Raw genomic sequence first — 18,429 nt, 5'->3', positions numbered from 1 at the left:
ATTTTAAATTTAATATACAGTCCACATATTTATATTAATATTTTTACCAGAATTCCTGATGTATATTTCATTTGAAATTATAGGTCCAGAGTGACTTGTGGATATGACAGTAGTAGGTATCAAAGGGGGACATTTTTTGCGACCTAGGTGTCCTAAAATGCCTACTTGTCTCTGTAACCTTGATAAAGAATAATTATCATTTACTGGTATGTATCTAATGAGATTCACCCAGATAAATTTAATTTTCCACACATTGAAATTTTTTCAATAGGTGGCAGATGGGCTGTCCACACCATTTGTTGGTAGAGAAGCAGATCGTACAGATGACATGCTCTTTTGTTCACGTTATGGTCGCAGAAAGTCATGGCATCTCTTAGGTAAGTGTGAAGAGTATAACTTAGATATGCTTTCCATTGCTGACTTTTTTTTTAGGCTACTTTTCTTTTCTTTACCCTGAGACACTGTGAAGGGTTGAGTTGAAGCTCCTAACTTTGATAATAATATTTATGTGGAAGAATAAACTGTAATGGTCATAATGTGCCTGGAGAATAGGAGGTAAAGGAAGGTTAGTTCCAGCTCCTTGGATCAAGAGCCTTTTACCAGCAATCTAAATTTTGCTTGGTATTCATAAGGTTATTTTTTTTTTTTACATGGTATGTAATTTTTGCACCAGTCCATAATTGACCCTTCGAATGTTCTCCCGTTATGTTCAAATTTCTTGTTCCTCGATTCAGTTTTCCCCAGGTTATATTCATTATTATTCCTTCATTCTTCAATCTCCTCATTTTGTCATTATCTTTTTTGTGTGGTATCTTTGTCAGTTTTTAATGCTAGGTTACGCTACCCTATAAAAGTGCATATTTTACCTACCACAATTTTTTTTTTTTCTCAACAAGTCGGCCGTCTCCCGAGGCAGGGTGGCCCAAAAAAGAAAGAAAATCCCCAAAAAGAAAATACTTTCATCATCATTCAACACTTTCACCACACTCACACATTATCACTGTTTTTGCAGAGGTGCTCAGAATACAACAGTTTAGAAGCATATACATATAAAGATACACAACATATCCCTCCAAACTGCCAATATCCCAAACCCCTCCTTTAAAGTGCAGGCATTGTACTTCCCATTTCCAGGACTCAAGTCCGACTACAGTGGACCCCCGCATAGCGATTTTAATCCGTGCAAGAGGGCTCATTGTTATGCGAAATGATCGGTATGCGAATGAATTTTCCCCATAAGAAATAATGGAAATCAAATTAATCCGTGCAAGACACCCAAAAGTATGAAAAAAAAAATTTTACCACATGAAATATACATTTTCCTACACACAAAGAGAAGGATACATGCACAATAGTAGAGTAGTACATGCACAGTATATATTGTGCATGTACTAGTCTACTAAATGAAGAATAAATGACACTTACCTTTATTGAAGATGCAGCAATGACTGATGAGACACTGTGTCCTGGGAGTGCCTTTTCCTCCTGAGTACTGTAGGTCCTGTTTGGCATTTTCTTCCAGAACAGGCCTTATCACACTGTGTATGTCACTATGATTCTTAAATCTCTCGAACCAACCTTTGCTGGCTTTAAATTCACCAATATGAGCACTAGTTCCAGGCATTTTTCCCTGTTCACCTGGGTGTTAGTCGACTGGTGTGGGTTGCATCCTGGGAGACAAGATTAAGGACCCCAATGAAAATAAGTTAGACAGTCTTCGATGACACTGACTTTTTTGGGTTATCCTGGGTGGCAAATCCTCTGGGGTTAATTGTTTCTTGGTATTCTCAATAAGCCACACCAACAACGGTGCTACAGCAGCAGCAGCAGCTGACGGTGGTACAGCAGCAACAGACGATGCTACAGCAGCAACAGACGATGCTACAGCAGCAGCAGACAATGCTACAGCAGCAACAGACGATGCTACAGCAGCAGCAGACGATGCTACAGCAGCAACAGACGATGCTACAGCAGCAGCGGACGATGCTACAGCACCAGCAGACGATGCTACAGCAGCAGCAGATGATGCTACAGCAGCAGCAGACGGTACTACAGCAGCAGCAGCAGCTGACGGTGGTACAACAGCAGCAGCAGCTGACAGTGCAGCAGCAGCTGACGGTGGTACAGCAGCAGCAGCAGCTGTACCACCAATAGTAGCGATGGTTGATTGGGGTTTCTTGTACAACCTGACCAGGTCGGCGATACGCACTCCACTTTCATACTTATCAATGATCTCTTTCTTCATCTCTATTGGAATTCTCACCCTTATTGCTGTAGGGTTGGCACTAGAAGCTTTCTTGGGGCCCATGGTCACTTATTTTCCAGAGAAAATCACCAAAAACAATGTAATAATACGAAATGTTCCGATTGTATGCTTGGATGTTACCGCGGAGGCTGGCTGGTAAACAATGGCACGGGCGGCACATGTGAGGCTGGCTGAGGGCGCACATTGGACGCGTCTCGGACGAACAGCGGTGAGCGGGTTTTTAAGCGGTATGCGAGGCAAAATTTTTGCGATTAAAGCAAGCGGTATGCGGATTAATCGTTATGTGATGCCAACGGTATGCGGGGGTCCACTGTATATGAAAATAACCGGTTTCCCTGAATCCCTTCACTAAATATTACTCTGCTCACACTCCAACAGATCGTCAGGTCCCAAGTACTATTCGTCTCCATTCACTCCTATCTAACACGCTCACGCACGCTTGCTGGAAGTCCAAGCCCCTCACCCACAAAACCTCCTTTACCCCCTCTCTCCAACTCTTTCGAGGACGACCCCTACCCCGCCTTCCTTCCCCTATAGATTTATATGTTTTCCATGTCATTCTACTTAGAGAGAATGGATCAAAATGGCCAAACCAACTCAACAACCCCTCTTCTGCCCTCTGACTAATACTTTTATTAGCTCCACACCTTTTCCTAATTTCCACACTCCGAATTTTCTGCATAATATTTACACCACACATTGCCCATAAACAGGACATCTCCACTGCCTCCAACCGTCTCCTCGCTGCTGCATTTACCACCCAAGCTTCACACCCATATAAGAGTGTTGGTACTACTATACTTTCATACATTCGCTTCTTTGCCTCCATAGGTAACGTTTTTTGACTCCACATATACCTCAACGCACCACTCACCTTTTTTCCCTCATCAATTCTACGATTAACCTCATCCTTCATAAATCCATCCACCGACACGTCAACTCCCAAGTATCTGAAAACATTCACTTCTTCCATACTCCTCCTCCCCAATTTGATATCCAATTTTTCTTTATCTAAATCATTTGATACTCTCATCACCTTACTCTTTTCTATGTTCACTTTCAACTTTCTGCCTTTACACACATTCCCAAACTCGTCCACTAACCTTTGCAATTTTTCTTTAGAATCTCCCATAAGCACAGTATCATCAGCAAAAAGTAACTGTGTCAATTCCCATTTTGAATTTGATTCCCCATAATTTAATCCCACCCCTCTCCCGAACACCCTAGCATTTACTTCCTTTACAACCCCATCTATAAATATATTAAACAACCATGGTGACATTACACATCCCTGCCTAAGACCTACTTTTACAGGGAAGTAGTCTCCCTCTCTTCTACACACCCTAACCTGAGCCTCACTATCCTCATAAAAACTCTTTACAACATTTAATAACTTACCACCTATTCCATATACTTGCAACATCTGCCACATTGCTCCTCTATCCACTCTATCATATGCCTTTTCTAAATCCATAAATGCAATAAAAACTTCCCTACCTTTATCTAAATACTGTTCACATATATGCTTCAATGTAAACACTTGATCTACACATCCCCTACCCACTCTGAAACCTCCTTGCTCATCCGCTATCCTACATTCTGTCTTACCTCTAATTCTTTCAATTATAACCCTACCGTACACTTTTCCTGGTATACTCAGTAAACTTATTCCTCTATAATTTTTACAGTCTCTTTTGTCCCCTTTCCCTTTATATAAAGGGACTATACATACTCTCCGCCAATCCCTAGGTACCTTCCCCTCTTTCATACATTTATTAAACAAAAGTACCAACCACTCCAACACTATATCCCCCCTGCTTTTAACATTTCTGTCATGATCCCATCAGTTCCAGCTGCTTTACCCCCTTTCATTCTACGTAATGCCTCACGTACCTCCACCACACTTACATTCTGCTCTTCTTCACTCCTAAAAGATGGTATACCTCCCTGACCAGTGCATGAAATTACCGCCTCTTTTTCTTCCTCAACATTTAAAAGTTCCTCGAAATATTCTCGCCATCTACCTAATACCTCCATCTCCCCATCTACTAACTCCCCTACTCTGTTTTTAACTGACAAATCCATACTTTCCCTAGGCTTTCTTAACTTGTTTAACTCACTCCAAAATTTTTTCTTATTTTCATTAAAATTTCTTGACAGTGCCTCTCCCACTCTATCATCTGCTCTCCTTTTGCACTCTCTCACCACTCTCTTTACCTTTATTTTACTCTCCATATACTCTGCTCTTCTTATAACACTTCTGCTTTGTAAAAACCTCTCATAAGCTACCTTTTTCTCTTTTATCACACCCTTTACTTCATTCCACCAATCACTCCTCTTTCCTCCTGCCCCCACCCTCCTATAACCACAAACTTCTGCCCCACATTCTAATACTGCATTTTTAAAACTATTCCAACCCCCTTCAACCCCCTCACTACTCATCTTTGCACTAGCCCACCTTTCTGCCAATAGTCGCTTATATCTCACCCGAACTTCCTCCTCCCTTAGTTTATACACTTTCACCTCCCTCTTACTTGTTGTTGCCACCTTCCTCTTTTCCCATCTACCTCTTACTCTAACTGTAGCTACAACTAAATAATGATCTGATATATCAGTTGCCCCTCTATAAACATGTACATCCTGGAGCCTACCCATCAACCTTTTATCCACCAATACATAATCTAATAAACTACTTTCATTACGTGCTACATCATACCTTGTATATTTATTTATCCTCTTTTTCATAAAATATGTATTACTTATTACCAAATCTCTTTCTACACATAGCTCAATTAAAGGCTCCCTATTTACATTTACCCCTGGCACCCCAAATTTACCTACTACTCCCTCCATATCATTTTTACCCACTTTAGCATTGAAATCCCCAACCACCATTACTCTCACACTTGATTCAAAACTCCCCACGCATTCACTCAACATTTCCCAAAATCTTTCTCTCTCCTCTACACTTCTCTCTTCTCCAGGTGCATACACGCTTATTATAACCCACTTTTCACATCCAATCTTTATTTTACTCCACATAATCCTTGAATTAATACATTTATAGTCCCTCTTTTCCTGCCATAGCTTATCCTTCAACATAGTTGCTACTCCTTCTTTAGCTCTAACTCTACTTGAAACCCCTGACCTAATCCCATTTATTCCTCTCCATTGAAACTTTCCCACCCCCTTCAGCTTTGTTTCACTTAAAGCCAGGACATCCAGCTTCTTCTCATTCATAACATCCACAATCATCTCTTTCTTATCATTTGCACAACATCCATGCACATTCAGACTTCCCACTTTGACAATTTTCTTCTTATTATTCTTTTTAGTAATCTTTACAGGAAAAGGGGTTACTAGCCCATTGTTCCTGGCATTTTAGTTGACTTTTATAACACGCAAACAAATAAGGAAATTAAAAAAAATGGACATATGTTTGCTAACACTGTAGCCAATTTATTTGATTATCACTCATGGGTTGAGAATGAGCTGCATACTTGGATAATGTGTAGACTCCTTGAAAAGCTTCTCTTAGATTTGAAAAGCAAACATAAATACAGTACTGTACTGTATCATCAATACTCATAAAATTTATTTACATTATTAACTCTGTACCGGGTGTGACATAAATTGCTTTACTGGAAATAATTATTTTATTATTTGACTGTAGTGACTGGCAAACATTGTTATAATAAGAACATAATGGAGGAACACTGCAGAAGGCCTACTGGCTCATACAAGGCAGGTCCTTATGAAAACCACTATCCAAAGCTACCCAAGAATTTACTTCCGTACCCACGACACCAGTCAAACCCAGCCCCTCCCACTCCTATATTTATTTGTCCAGTCTCTTTTTAAAGCCACCCAAGGTCCTAGCCTCTATCACCCTACTCAGAAGATTGTTCCACGCATCCACAACTGTTCGAAAACCAGTACTTACCTATGTCGTTTCTAAATCTAAATTTACCCAACTTAAATCCGTTATTCCTGGTTCTTACTTGATTAGACATCCTCAGTACTCTATTAATATCACCCTTGTTTATGCCCGTCATCCACTTATACACTTCGATGATATCTCCCCCCATTCTACATCTCTCCAGAGAGTGAAGATTCAAGGCTCTAAGTCTATCTTCATACAGGAGGTTCCTTGTACAGTAAATCATTTTAGTCATTCTTCTCTGTATGTTCTCCAATGAATCTATATCCATCCTGTAGTCAGGAGACCAAAACTGAGCAGCATAATCCAAATGAGGCCTCACTAGTGATGTATAGAGCTGTAAAATAAGTTTTGGACTTCTGTTACTTATACTTCTTGAAATAAATCCTAGTAATCTGTTTGCCTTATTGCACACACTTAGGCACTTCTTTTTCACATTCTGTATGATCAAGCTCAACTTCACCTAGTTTATAACTTCGAGGGTTATTTTCATTACCAAGAACTAGGACTTTACACTTGTCCACTTTGAACTTCATCTGGCACTTTTCAGACCAAGACATTAATTTGCCGAAATCCTCTTGGAGATCACTGGTATCTTCCTCAGAATGAATCATATGGCCTATTTTTGTATCATCAGCAGATCTGCTTATGTCACTTGTAATTCCTTCATCTAGGTCATTAATGTAAATTATGAACAATGGGCCTGAAACTGATCCTTGTGGAATGCCACTAGTGACTAATCCCCCATTCAAATTTGACCCCATTAATTTAAACTGCTTTCTATTGGTAAGCCATGCCTCTATCCATGCTAGAACTTTACCTCCTATACCATGAGCTGCCACTTTTTTGAGGTACTCTATCAGAGGCTTTACTGAAATCCAAATAAACAATACCATATTCTTTATTACTGTCTACTGCCTCAAATGTTTTACTGAAGAATGTCAGTAAATTTGTCAGGCAGGAATGACCTCTCGTGAACCCATTCTGAGATTCATTAATCAAATTATACTCTTCAAGGTGACTAATCCCATTTAATTTATATAATTGTATAATTCTTTGACCTCTCAGTTTTTATAATGAGACAGAAAATGAGAAATTTAGTTGAAGTGATTACCTCAATGTACTTTATAGTATATAAAATTTACTTAGATAAATGTTATTTTTACAACTGATAACATGGTTATATTTTAATCTGGCATTTCATAGGGTTATAATTTAGTGAAGAAATGATGCAGGTAGCAGAAGAAGCTTATTAGGACATCGTTTTGCTTTTAGTTTTGTTTTAATATGGCACATCATTCTAGGTACCATTTGTGTGTTGAGTGCATTCCCTTTCATCTTCCTTGGGTGTCTTGGGTGTGGCTCCTCTGATGAATGGGCTCAGGTAATCTACTACACCCCATTTGTCATAATCTTCCAGTTTGGCTGGGCAGCTACACAAATCAGTCACCTAGCCCTTATACCATCTATTACTCAAGATCCACATGACCGCACAGACCTCGTTGCCATTAGGTACATGTATATTTGATGCATTTTTGGCTTGTTTGTAATTGTTTTTAAAATGTAAACAACTTTTAGCTTTGAGAATATAAATTATTTAGTAAATATCACAAGTAAATGAAAGCAATAATAATTTGCTAGTGTAATATCACTCCTAATGTTAAGTGGATAAGTGCCATGAATAAGATTATTTTGCAGTGAGATTGATGACCAGTAAGAAAGTAATACTTTCTCTTGACTCCCTGTTTAAATGACCAGTAGGATAATCCTAAAAGCAATGTATTGATCATCTCTTTAATTAACACCTACCTCTTCAGACTGCCAGTGGAGTATTATAGCTTTGGTTGACCCGAGACCTAAATTCTATAAGGTCTGAGTTGTACAGTACGTTCATATGAAAAGAGATTTACAAGAAAGTTCCTAACCTAACTTGTTTTGTAGTTGTCCTTATCTATTTGCATTACAGTAAAATCCCGTAATTTGCATTCCTCGTACTTGCTTTTTTCCTTGGTCCCCATAGTCCTTTTGCTCAATGCACAACCTTTATTATAGGTTTCTGTTGTCACATAATTTCCAAAAACCTAACTCTTTCCAGTTACGGGATTCAGGTTATACATTAGTGATTGGAGTATAGGTACTGTATCTTCAAGACTACTTGAGGATTTTGGTGATTTTTTTAAATACACTAAAATGATGTCAGCTGCTCTCCGCTAATTTTAATTTAACAGTGCTCAGTCATTCATGGAAACATATACAAGGCTTTTTGTTCTTCAAAAGTTTTGTGAAATAACCTGGCCTTCTTACACAAAATCTGCCTAGAGAAAAGGCATACTTTCACTGTCATTTACAAAACCATTCATACAAGACAGTCAAATTGAAATGGGAATTTCACCATATTGTGAAAGTACTGTAGTATTCCACTTAGCACTTGGTGGCAGCTGTGCTACCTTATGGCTCCTTTAAGTACGAGGCATGTAATGCTTTTTTTTTTCCAGCCACTGGCAATGTAGCATCTCATTTTGCATTTGTCTAAGACTTATCTTGAAAAACATTTTTCCCCTCCTTCCTACTAATCTTTAGTTTTGCCTCATTTACCATACAAACTCATAAAACTACCAACATCTTGCTACTTTGTTCATATATGCAGCACTTGCCACATCCTTTCTCAGTTCACTCTATCACACACATTTTCCAAATGTATAAATGCACCAGACATCGTTCCTTATCCAAATACAATAACGCTCACTTGTGTGCTGCAGTGAAAACATTTAATCCACACATCCCCCTTTCCTTTCTCAATGCACTCTTTGTTATTAAGAAATTATATTTTATTGCTGTCTAGTCTCAAATACAGTTAGTTCTGTTATACAAAGGTATACTGTACTTGCTCTTCCCAGTATAGTGTAGGTATTTGTATATTTTTTTTTTTCAACAAGTCGGCCATCTCCCACCAAGGCAGGGTGACCCAAAAAGAAAGAAAATCCCCAAAAAGAAAATACTTTCATCATCATTCAACACTTTCACCTCACTCGCACATAATCACTGTTTTTGCAGAGGTGTTCAGAACACAACAGTTTATATGTATAAAGTGTCTTTTTAATTCAATAATGATTTCTGCACTGGTAGTGTTTCCATATAAATTGTATGGGCTCTTTCTGGATGGTACAGTACAATATTAAATTTTCAATGTATTTCACTACTCTGCATCACTGTGAACAGTAGTTGTATGTGAATTATAACAGCTAAAAGAAATATATTGTTACTTGGATATGAAACTTAATTGGCAAGCCACTGTTATTGGTAATTTGAGAAGCATATTGTAAATAGTGCAGGTTAAAAAGATATGATAAATAGAAAAGATAGGTGGAAAAAATGTCTTCTCAAAATGAGGTGGCAAGGTACTGTAGTTTTAGAACCAATGAAAACTATTTTTTTTTTTAAGGTATGGATTTACTGTGATGGCCAACATAACAGTTTACCTTGTGACTTGGCTCGTATTGGGAATAGATGCTACCAGTGCTGAGACTGGTCTTGGTCCTGAAGATGGCATCAAGTTCAGGGTAGGTTAACCCTTTGTTTGAAGTACTGTGGTGCTATGCTTTTACTTTTGGATGTGTTTGACTGGAGATGAAAATAAATCATTGACTGAGTTCATTTTTATGTAGACAGACTAGTTGTGGTGCAAATTTTTAACTACTAATGCATTATAGTGAAGTACCATAACTCCAGACTTTCTGAACTTTGGTCACTCCTGAAATCCATATGGTCTTATTGATGACATTTTGCCTATACGTACTGTGGGCCTTATCATTTCACAAACAAATCCGGTAAGGATGGATGAGCAAATGAGTACTGGTGAGAGGAGGAACAGGTGGGGTGTGCATCAGATCACAGTGATTCCCAAACATATTAGAAGTTTTCAGATGAGGTTCAAGAAAATTGTAGAAACTGTTGTCCTATTTGAAGTTGTTGGAGATCCAGATGAGTGCAGATTAAAGACATCATATTCTTTGGGTGTCATCCTTGGCAATAAATAGTGCACTACTAATTGACAAGGAGAATGACATCCAGATTAGATGCCTTGAATCTGCACTCATCAGTATCTCCAACAACTTAAAAACAATGGTTTCAACCATTTAGTAGAAATTTTTTAGGACATTTTAGAATTAACATGACTTGATCTTCACTTCACTGGTACTTATTGTTCATCCCAGGTTACCAGATTTTTTTGTTTGACTTTATAAAACACTGAATTGGCAAAATGTCATCGATAAAGGTTCCATATAACTGCACTTACATCTCTTTTTCATCGTGTTGGTATTTCATACCTATGTTCTTATGTTTTTTACATGTGTTAACCCCTTAACTGTCCAAACGTAGATCTATGTTCTTACCGCTAGCACTCCAAACGTAGATCTACATTTTATTTTTCCTGCCTCCAAATTTGGCACGATTGGCCTGAGATGCATGGTCAGCATAGAATGGGTCTTAACCCTCTGTGTAAGCAGTATTAAAAAATCTGGGACCACTTAGTACCTTGTGGGAGCACCAGTTCAACTGAGCCAGTACCTTGTGGGAGCACCAGTTCAACTGAGCGCCAGTTAGAGCAAACACCAAGGATTCACTGATGTCATGTCGTATTAACACTCCCCTTTTAAGAGGGAAGTGATGTTGACCCCAAGTTTAGTGGCTTTGAAGTGGATGTGGCCACAAGTGGTCACGGAAATATAAAAAATCTTGATAATAGCCTATGTGCAATATTTGTGCAACACCCTCTCAATTTTGGTAGCACTGGTAGTGTCATCCTGCCAGAATGTCTTATAACCTATGCCCTCAGTAAAAAGAAAATTCTGGAATGTGTAATACATGTTCAGCAGGCTGGCTGATTGGCTGTATCTATCTGTGTCTATCTCTTTCTCTCTATCTCTGTCTCTATCACACAGGAACACATACATAAATACAATTATGCATGGTGTAAATTACCAAGGTTAACCCCAAAAATCCAGTGGACCCTCGGTTATCGGCCGTAATCTGCTCCAGAAGCTCGGCCTAAGACCGAAATGGCCAAAAACCGAAATAATACTGTATTTCCCATAAGAATTAATGGAAATACAATTAATCCGTTCTAGACAAAAATGTACACAAAAAATAATTTTTTAACAATTATTTAAGTATTACATACCTTTATTGAAGGCTAATGCTGGCTTCTGGAAGATAGGGAGGAGGAAAGAGGGAGGAGTTAGAAGGGAAATCCCCCTCCATAAAGACTTTAGGTAGCAAAGCCTTCTCTGGGGTTACTTCCCTTCTTTGTCTTTTAATGCCACTAGGACCAGCTTCTAGAGTCACTGGACCCCTGTCGCACAACAAATCTGTCCATAGAGGTCTGTTTCTGGCGTCTCTTTAAGATTTCCCTGAAGTGGGACAGGGTTTTGTCACTGAACATGTTGCAGATATGGCATGTTTCAGCTTGGTTAGGGTGGTGTTTCTCCACAAAAGCTTGCACCCTAGTTCACATTGCACACACCTCTTTAATCTCTGAAGAAGGCACCTCCTTCACTCTCTCTTCCTCCTCTGAAGCAAGTTCCTCAGCTATTGCTGTTCGAGTTGAAGTTCTTGCAGCTCTTCAGTGTTAGCTCTTCCCTGTGGTCGTCCACCAACTCTTCCACATCCTCGCACTCACCTCCAACCCCAGGGACTTCCCCGGTGCCACAATAGAGTCTGTAGGGTCGGCAGGGTCAGGGTCAGCTTCAAACCCTTCAAAATCCCTCTCTTGGACACAACCTGGCCACAATTTTCTCCAAGCAGAGTTCAAAGTCCTGGAAGTCACTCTCTCTCCCAAGCACTTTTGAAACACTGCTATTGTGTAGAGTTTTTTGAAGTTAGAAATGACCTGCTGGTCCATGGGCTGGAGGAGAGGAGTGGTGTTAGGAGGCAAGGACTTCACTGTGATGAAATTGAAGTCCCTAAACACTTGGTCTTCCAAGTCTGGAGGATGTGCAGGCAATTTCTTTTCCAGGAGGTATTTTTTTCACACTTGGGCCAGACATATCATTCACCCACTCTCTGAAAATTTGCTTTGTAACCCATGCCTTTTGATTAGCTTTCCACATCACACACAGTCTATTCTTGACGACATTGCTTTTCTTGAACACTCTGGGATTTTCTTCACTCTAAAGTCTCCACTAGCACTAACACACTAGCACTAGTACACTAGCATTAGCTTCTCTTTCATAGGCTTGTGTCCTGGCAGTGCCTTTTCCTCCTGCATGATGTAGATCCTGTTGGGCATTTTCTTCCAAAACAGGCCTGTTTTGTCACAATTGAACACTTGTTGGGGTTCGAATCCTCCAGCCTTTACATAATCTTTGAACTCCCGTACGTACTTTTCAGTCGCTTTTTTGTCAGAACTTGCAGCCTCTCCATGCCTTACAACAGTGTGTATACCACTACGCTTCTTAAATACCTCAAACCACCCTTTGCTGGCTCTAAATTCACTTGTTCCAGGAGTTTTCTGTAGAAGATCCTCATGTAACTGCCTGCCTTCTCACAAATAACAGATTCCACAACACTGTCTCCTACTAATTATTTTTCCTTAATCCACAATAACAACAACTCTTCCATCTCTTCCATTATTGGTGACCTTTGTTTCGTTATAAAAGTTACTCCTTTCGCAACATTAGAATCCTTGATTTGTTCTTTCTTTGCCAGGATGGATGTAATGGTAGATTAGTTTTTCCTGTATATCCTGGCAAGTTCCAGCACCTGCATACCCCTCTCATATTTATCAACCACTTCACGATTAAATTCCATGGTGTTTCTAACTTTCTTTACCATAGGAACATTACTAGGAACTTTCTTTGGAGCCATGGTTACTTATTTCACAGTTGCACTGTAAAAAACCCTCAAAAAACAATGGAAAACAAGCGAAATGTTTGGAAGTATGAGCAGAAGCTTCCTTACACACCGAGAGACAGCCAGACTGACGCGCAAGTGGCCCCAGCCGGTGGATGGATGCGTCCAAAACGGCCAATCACCGAAATAACGGCTGATAGCCGGGAGCCGAAAAACCGGCCAATGACCGAGTTGGAGGATAATGGGAACAGCCAATATCCGAGGGTTCAATGTACTGTGCTTGGCTGGTCATCTGGCTGTCTGGCTGATTGGCAGTCTCAATCTCCATCTGGCTGTATCTATCTCTGTCTGTCTCTTTCTCTGTACCTCTGTCTCTATCTCATAGGAACTCATATGTAAATACAATCATACATAGTGTAAATTACCAAGGATAACCCAATAAATCCAGACATAGTGCTATACTGTGCTTGTAAATATCATGCATAATAATTATGACTGGCAACTGCAGAATCATTTGATAGAAATGATTTTGATTGGTTTCATAACCAGGAGTAGCTTGAAATTGAGCTCAAAGTGGCAGAAATATTTGATTTTTTGCTGATATTCCTGAGGATGGGTAAGCCCCCCTACACCCCTAACCCCAGTCTGAGTTTTTAATAGGTCTGATTCAGTTGTTGGGACACTGTAAACCATGACCAATCGTTCCTGGTTTATTTATTTATTTATTTAGAAATTTTAGCATACAAACAGAGGTACAAAAAATACAGGCAAGAGCAGCATGCCAAAGCCACTTATATGCATAGCATTACGGGCTGGCTTAAAATTAACTTAAGATTAACTAAGCAATGATGAAATCAGTGATAAGACATTATTGTAAACAGATAACTATAAAATACAAATGAGTATTACAAAGACAGGTCCTATGGTTGCATGCATTGCTGTTCATTCAGTAGAATGGAGTATTCTGTTAGGTAGTGTATTTAAAAAAATAACAAAGTTAGGTTTAACATTTGTGTGATATAATTGTGAGTAACATTTAGGATATACAATTTATATGGTTCAGTTATTCAGTATTTATTTGGTTTTGAGTGAGTAAGTGAACTTTGAGAAGAGACTTGAATTTATAAACAGGTGGTGTTTCTTTTATATTTACAGGTAATGAATTCCAGATTTTAGGGCCTTTTATGTGCATTGAGTTTTTGCATAGCGTGAGATGGACACGAGGAACATCAAAGAGTGATCTGTGCCTTGTATTATGGTCATGTGTTCTGTTGAGGTTGGCAAGGAGATGTTTGAGGGGAGGGTTAATATCAGAGTTAAGTGTTCTATGTATGTAATAAGTGCAATAATAAGTATGGATGTTTTGTATGGTGAGTAGGTTGAGTGTTTTGAATATTGGTGGAGTGTGCTGCCTGTAGTGAGAATTTGTTATCATTCTAACTGCAGCCTTTTGTTGGGTAATTAGTGGTCTGAGATGGTTAGTTGTTGTTGAGCCCCATGCACAAATTCCATAGGTGAGATAGGGGTAAATAAGAGAGTGATAAAGGGCCAGGAGGGCTGACTGTGGAACATAATACCGTATCTTCGATAGTATGCCTACAGTCTTGGAAATTTTCTTAGAAATTTGTTGTATATGTGTATGAAATTTGAGTCTATTATCGAGGTGGATTCCTAAGAATTTTCCCTCTGTTAGCTTTGTGATAGGTGATCCGTTTATCGTTATGTTAAGAGGTACATCTGTAGCTCTGCTACCAAACTGAATGAAGTAGGTTTTGTCAATGTTTAGTGTAAGTTTGTTAGTCCTCATCCAGGTAGATATTTTCTGTAATTCGGTGTTTACAGTATTGGCTAGCGTGACTGGGCTCGGGTGAGAGAAGACGTATGTGGTGTCATCTGCAAAAAGTGTGGGTTTGAGTAATTGCGAAGCATTTGGTAGGTCATTTATGTATAGGAGAAAGAGAAGAGGGCCAAGGACACTTCCCTGTGGGACACCAACTGTAATTGGTTGTGCGGAAGAGCTTGCCCCATTTGCGTACACATATTGGCTTCTGTTGCTGAGGTAAGACTTGAGGTAGTTGAGGGAGTGCCCTCTAATACCATAGTGTGACAATTTTACATGGAGCAAGTCATGGTCAACTGTATCAAAAGCTTTACGTAAGTCAATGAAGATCCCCAGTGGGACTTCTTTTTTCTCTATTGCAGTGTATATATGTTCTAGCATGTGTATAATAGCATCATTAGTATTTTTATTAGGCCTGAATCCAAATTGGCAGGGGTTGAGAATGTTATGGGAGATGAGGTAGGAGTGGATTCGTTTATGAATTAATTTTTCAAAGATTTTTGAGAGAGGGTGTAAATTGGATATTGGCCTATAGTTATTCAACTCTGTTTGGTCTCCACCTTTATGGATCGGGGTGACCCTTGCTGTTTTGAGAACTGTAGGGAAGGTGGAGGATTCAGTGGATTTGTTAAAGAGTGTTGCAATGATTGGTGATAGTACTTGTGACGCTTTTTTGTATATAAAGGGTGGTAAGGTATTTAAATCTCCTGCCTTGTTTTTCAGTGCGTTGATAATAAGGGAGACTTCGTATGGGTTAGTCGGAGCTAGGAACAGTGTGTTCGGGTAGTTGCCAGTGAGGTAGTCATTTGGTGGGGTATCTGAGCTTGGGATATTATTGGCAAGGTTTTGACCTATAGTGGAGAAGAAATCATTGAGTCTGTTTGCTGTTTCTGTTGGTGGGAGTTGGGGTTCATCTGATTTTGCTAATTTTATTTCGCTGTGTCGTGATATCTTTTTTGTTCCCAGAATTTCTGATAGGGTCTTCCAGGTCTTTTTTATATCACCTCGTAAGTTGGATAATCTGTTCTCATAATACAATTTTTTTGCCCTTCTTATCAGGCTGGTTAGGATTGACGCGTAACGTTTTGTTTGGTCTCTGGTTATGTGACCCATTCTGTACTGTTTTTCATATTGGTGTTTTGTATTTATGGATTTGAGAATGCTGGGTGTTAGCCAGGGACTGTTCAGTCTCTTAGCTGTCATCTGTTTAGTTTTTTTAGGGCAGTGCTTGTTATAGAGGTATTGGGTCTTTTTTAGAAAATTATTAAAACATTCGTCAATATTTGTATAGATTTCTAGCTCAGTGTGCCAGTCAATGTTTGTTACTGCTGTTGTGAAGTTATTAATGGCTGCCTCATTGTGAAGTCCGAAGGTGACTTTAGTAGTGTCTTGGGGTATTTTACCAAGAGTTGTTATGAGGAAAGTAGGGTAGTGGTCTGTGGTATTATCTGTAATTATGCCTGATTTTAAAGGGGATATGGTGTTGGTCCAGATGTGGTCAAGTAGGGAAACACTAGTCTCTGTAACTCTTGTAGGTTTTGTTACTGTTGGTAGCAACATGCAGTTACTCATTGTGTTTGTGAATTCAGTAACGTGTGGGTCCTGGTCTTGCAGGAGATTTATATTGAAGTCACCTGAGAGTAGTAAGTGATCTTTGTTCATGTGTTCATCAGTTATCATACTTCCTAGGTTTTGACTAAATTGGCTAATGTTTGATTGTGGAATTCTGTAGATGTTTATCACTGTGAGAGGTTTTTGTAGGTATTTGGATTTGAATTTAGCTATTATATATTCCCCATGTTCATCCCTTGTGCAAGTATTAGTGATACAGTCTAGTTGGTCTGAGTAGTATATAGCTGTGCCACCCCCTTGTTGGTCTGGCCTACAGTTGTGTATGGCTGTGTAACCAGGAATGGCATAGACATCTGTAGTATCAGGCTTTAGCCAGGTTTCAGTTAGTGTAATAATGGACATATCGGCATGCAAGGAATTTAGTAATGCTAGGAGGTCATCATAATGCTTGTTTATTATCAGAAAAGTAGAATAAATCTTCCATTTTTGTGTGATTAAAAATTCAAAGTAGAAGGCAGGTGTTATAAATAGGAGAGGCCTAGGGACATGGTTAATGAGCAGAGATGTTTCAGTACCAGGAATGTTAACTTTCTGATTTTTTAATTAGTATTTTTTTTATTTTTGTGTAAAATTAGCAAAATTACTGACCTCTCTGTACTTTATAAAATAGTTGAATGAGCGGTTTCTTGAGCCTATTCGATAGAACAGAAGGCATACTACCAAAATAGCTAAGAATTTGGTCAACTGGAGCAGAAAAATTGACAAAAAATTAGGACTCAAAGTGAGCAAAATTGCCAATGTATAAATTGTGCTGAGGCTACTAACTGCATCTGCATAATTCCTTAAATTTCCATCAAATTTTGTACTTTTGGTGTCATTACCTTCAGAAAAAGAGCAATATTAATTTCAGGGGTCTGGACAGTGAAATATACCTTCTATTTATTCATAATGTCATAAATATATTTGCAATTTATGAAAAAATCATTGTGTGCTTTTTCTACATTTTCTTTCAGGAACTACCAGCACTGTTCTGTTTATGTCCATCCACTAACATGTTCTGGTACAGTAAATGTCTACTGAAAAACTTGTGTAGATGGCATAGCTGATTTGTCACCTAGTACAGTACCTCATGTATTTGTTATATGTACTATTTGACTGTCCTTATGTATTTGTTACTTAGAGCCTCATGTATTTATCACTTATATATTAGTTACATAGTCCCTCATATATTTGTTACCTTGTCACTTGTATGTATGTTACCTAGTCCATTATGTATGTGTCACGTTGTCATTCAGATATCTGTCATTGTCCTTTGTACATTTACCAGTGTTTTATATTACGTTTCTTCCAAATGAACTATTTCATATTCATTTTTTACTTTGTAATTATAAATTTCTTTATTGCAGTCTGAAAGAATATATTGATAATAAACACATTGTGGCATTTTCTTTTCAGTATATTGTTATGGCTGTGCTGGCTATTGGCATAATATTTGTCAGCGTGTTCCATGCACTGGTCAAAGAAGACAACGTTCCTCAGTATAGCAGAATCTTACCTGATACCGAAGTGACTTGTGAAGACGAGAGCAATCACACAAATCACTTGAGCTCCTCTCAGCAGAACAGCGTGTCTCATTGTGCCCCAGTCCACTGCCGCATGACTGCCATTGACTGGCTCCAAAACATGCAGGTAATATTTTAATGCAACAACTAGTATAAATGTTTACATGACTCACGAAATCGTAATGACACGATTGCAAACAAACCATACCACGGGCGGGGATAGAACCCGCGGATTCTATCCCCGCCCGTGGTATGGTTAGTATAAATGTTTGTTGTGAAATACATTGCTAGGAAACTCATTCACCATGATTCATTCTTTGGGTCACCCTACCTTGGTAGAAGATGGCTGGCATGGTAAAAGGAACTTATTGTGTTATGAGAGATACATGATTATATA

General features: G+C 38.9%; 1 protein-coding gene across 7 annotated transcripts in view; it reads left to right on the top strand.

Annotated features, from left to right (window-relative positions):
* LOC128693894 (major facilitator superfamily domain-containing protein 12-like) overlaps positions 1-18,429 on the top strand; it is a 128,809-nt gene that overhangs the window by 51,586 nt on the left and 58,794 nt on the right. For all 7 annotated transcript variants that reach the window (XM_070096910.1, XM_070096911.1, XM_070096914.1 and 4 more), the window contains exons 3-6: positions 272-377; positions 7,511-7,718; positions 9,649-9,766; positions 17,926-18,159. In XM_070096910.1, coding sequence (XP_069953011.1) covers positions 272-377; positions 7,511-7,718; positions 9,649-9,766; positions 17,926-18,159 — 666 coding nt within the window. The remainder of the gene's footprint in view (positions 1-271; positions 378-7,510; positions 7,719-9,648; positions 9,767-17,925; positions 18,160-18,429) is intronic.

The sequence above is a fragment of the Cherax quadricarinatus genome, chromosome 55, assembly GCF_038502225.1.
Source record: "Cherax quadricarinatus isolate ZL_2023a chromosome 55, ASM3850222v1, whole genome shotgun sequence".
NCBI lineage: Eukaryota > Metazoa > Arthropoda > Malacostraca > Decapoda > Parastacidae > Cherax > Cherax quadricarinatus.
The sequence above is the reverse complement of the archived record's forward strand: the minus strand, read 5'-3'. Positions and strand labels throughout refer to the sequence as shown.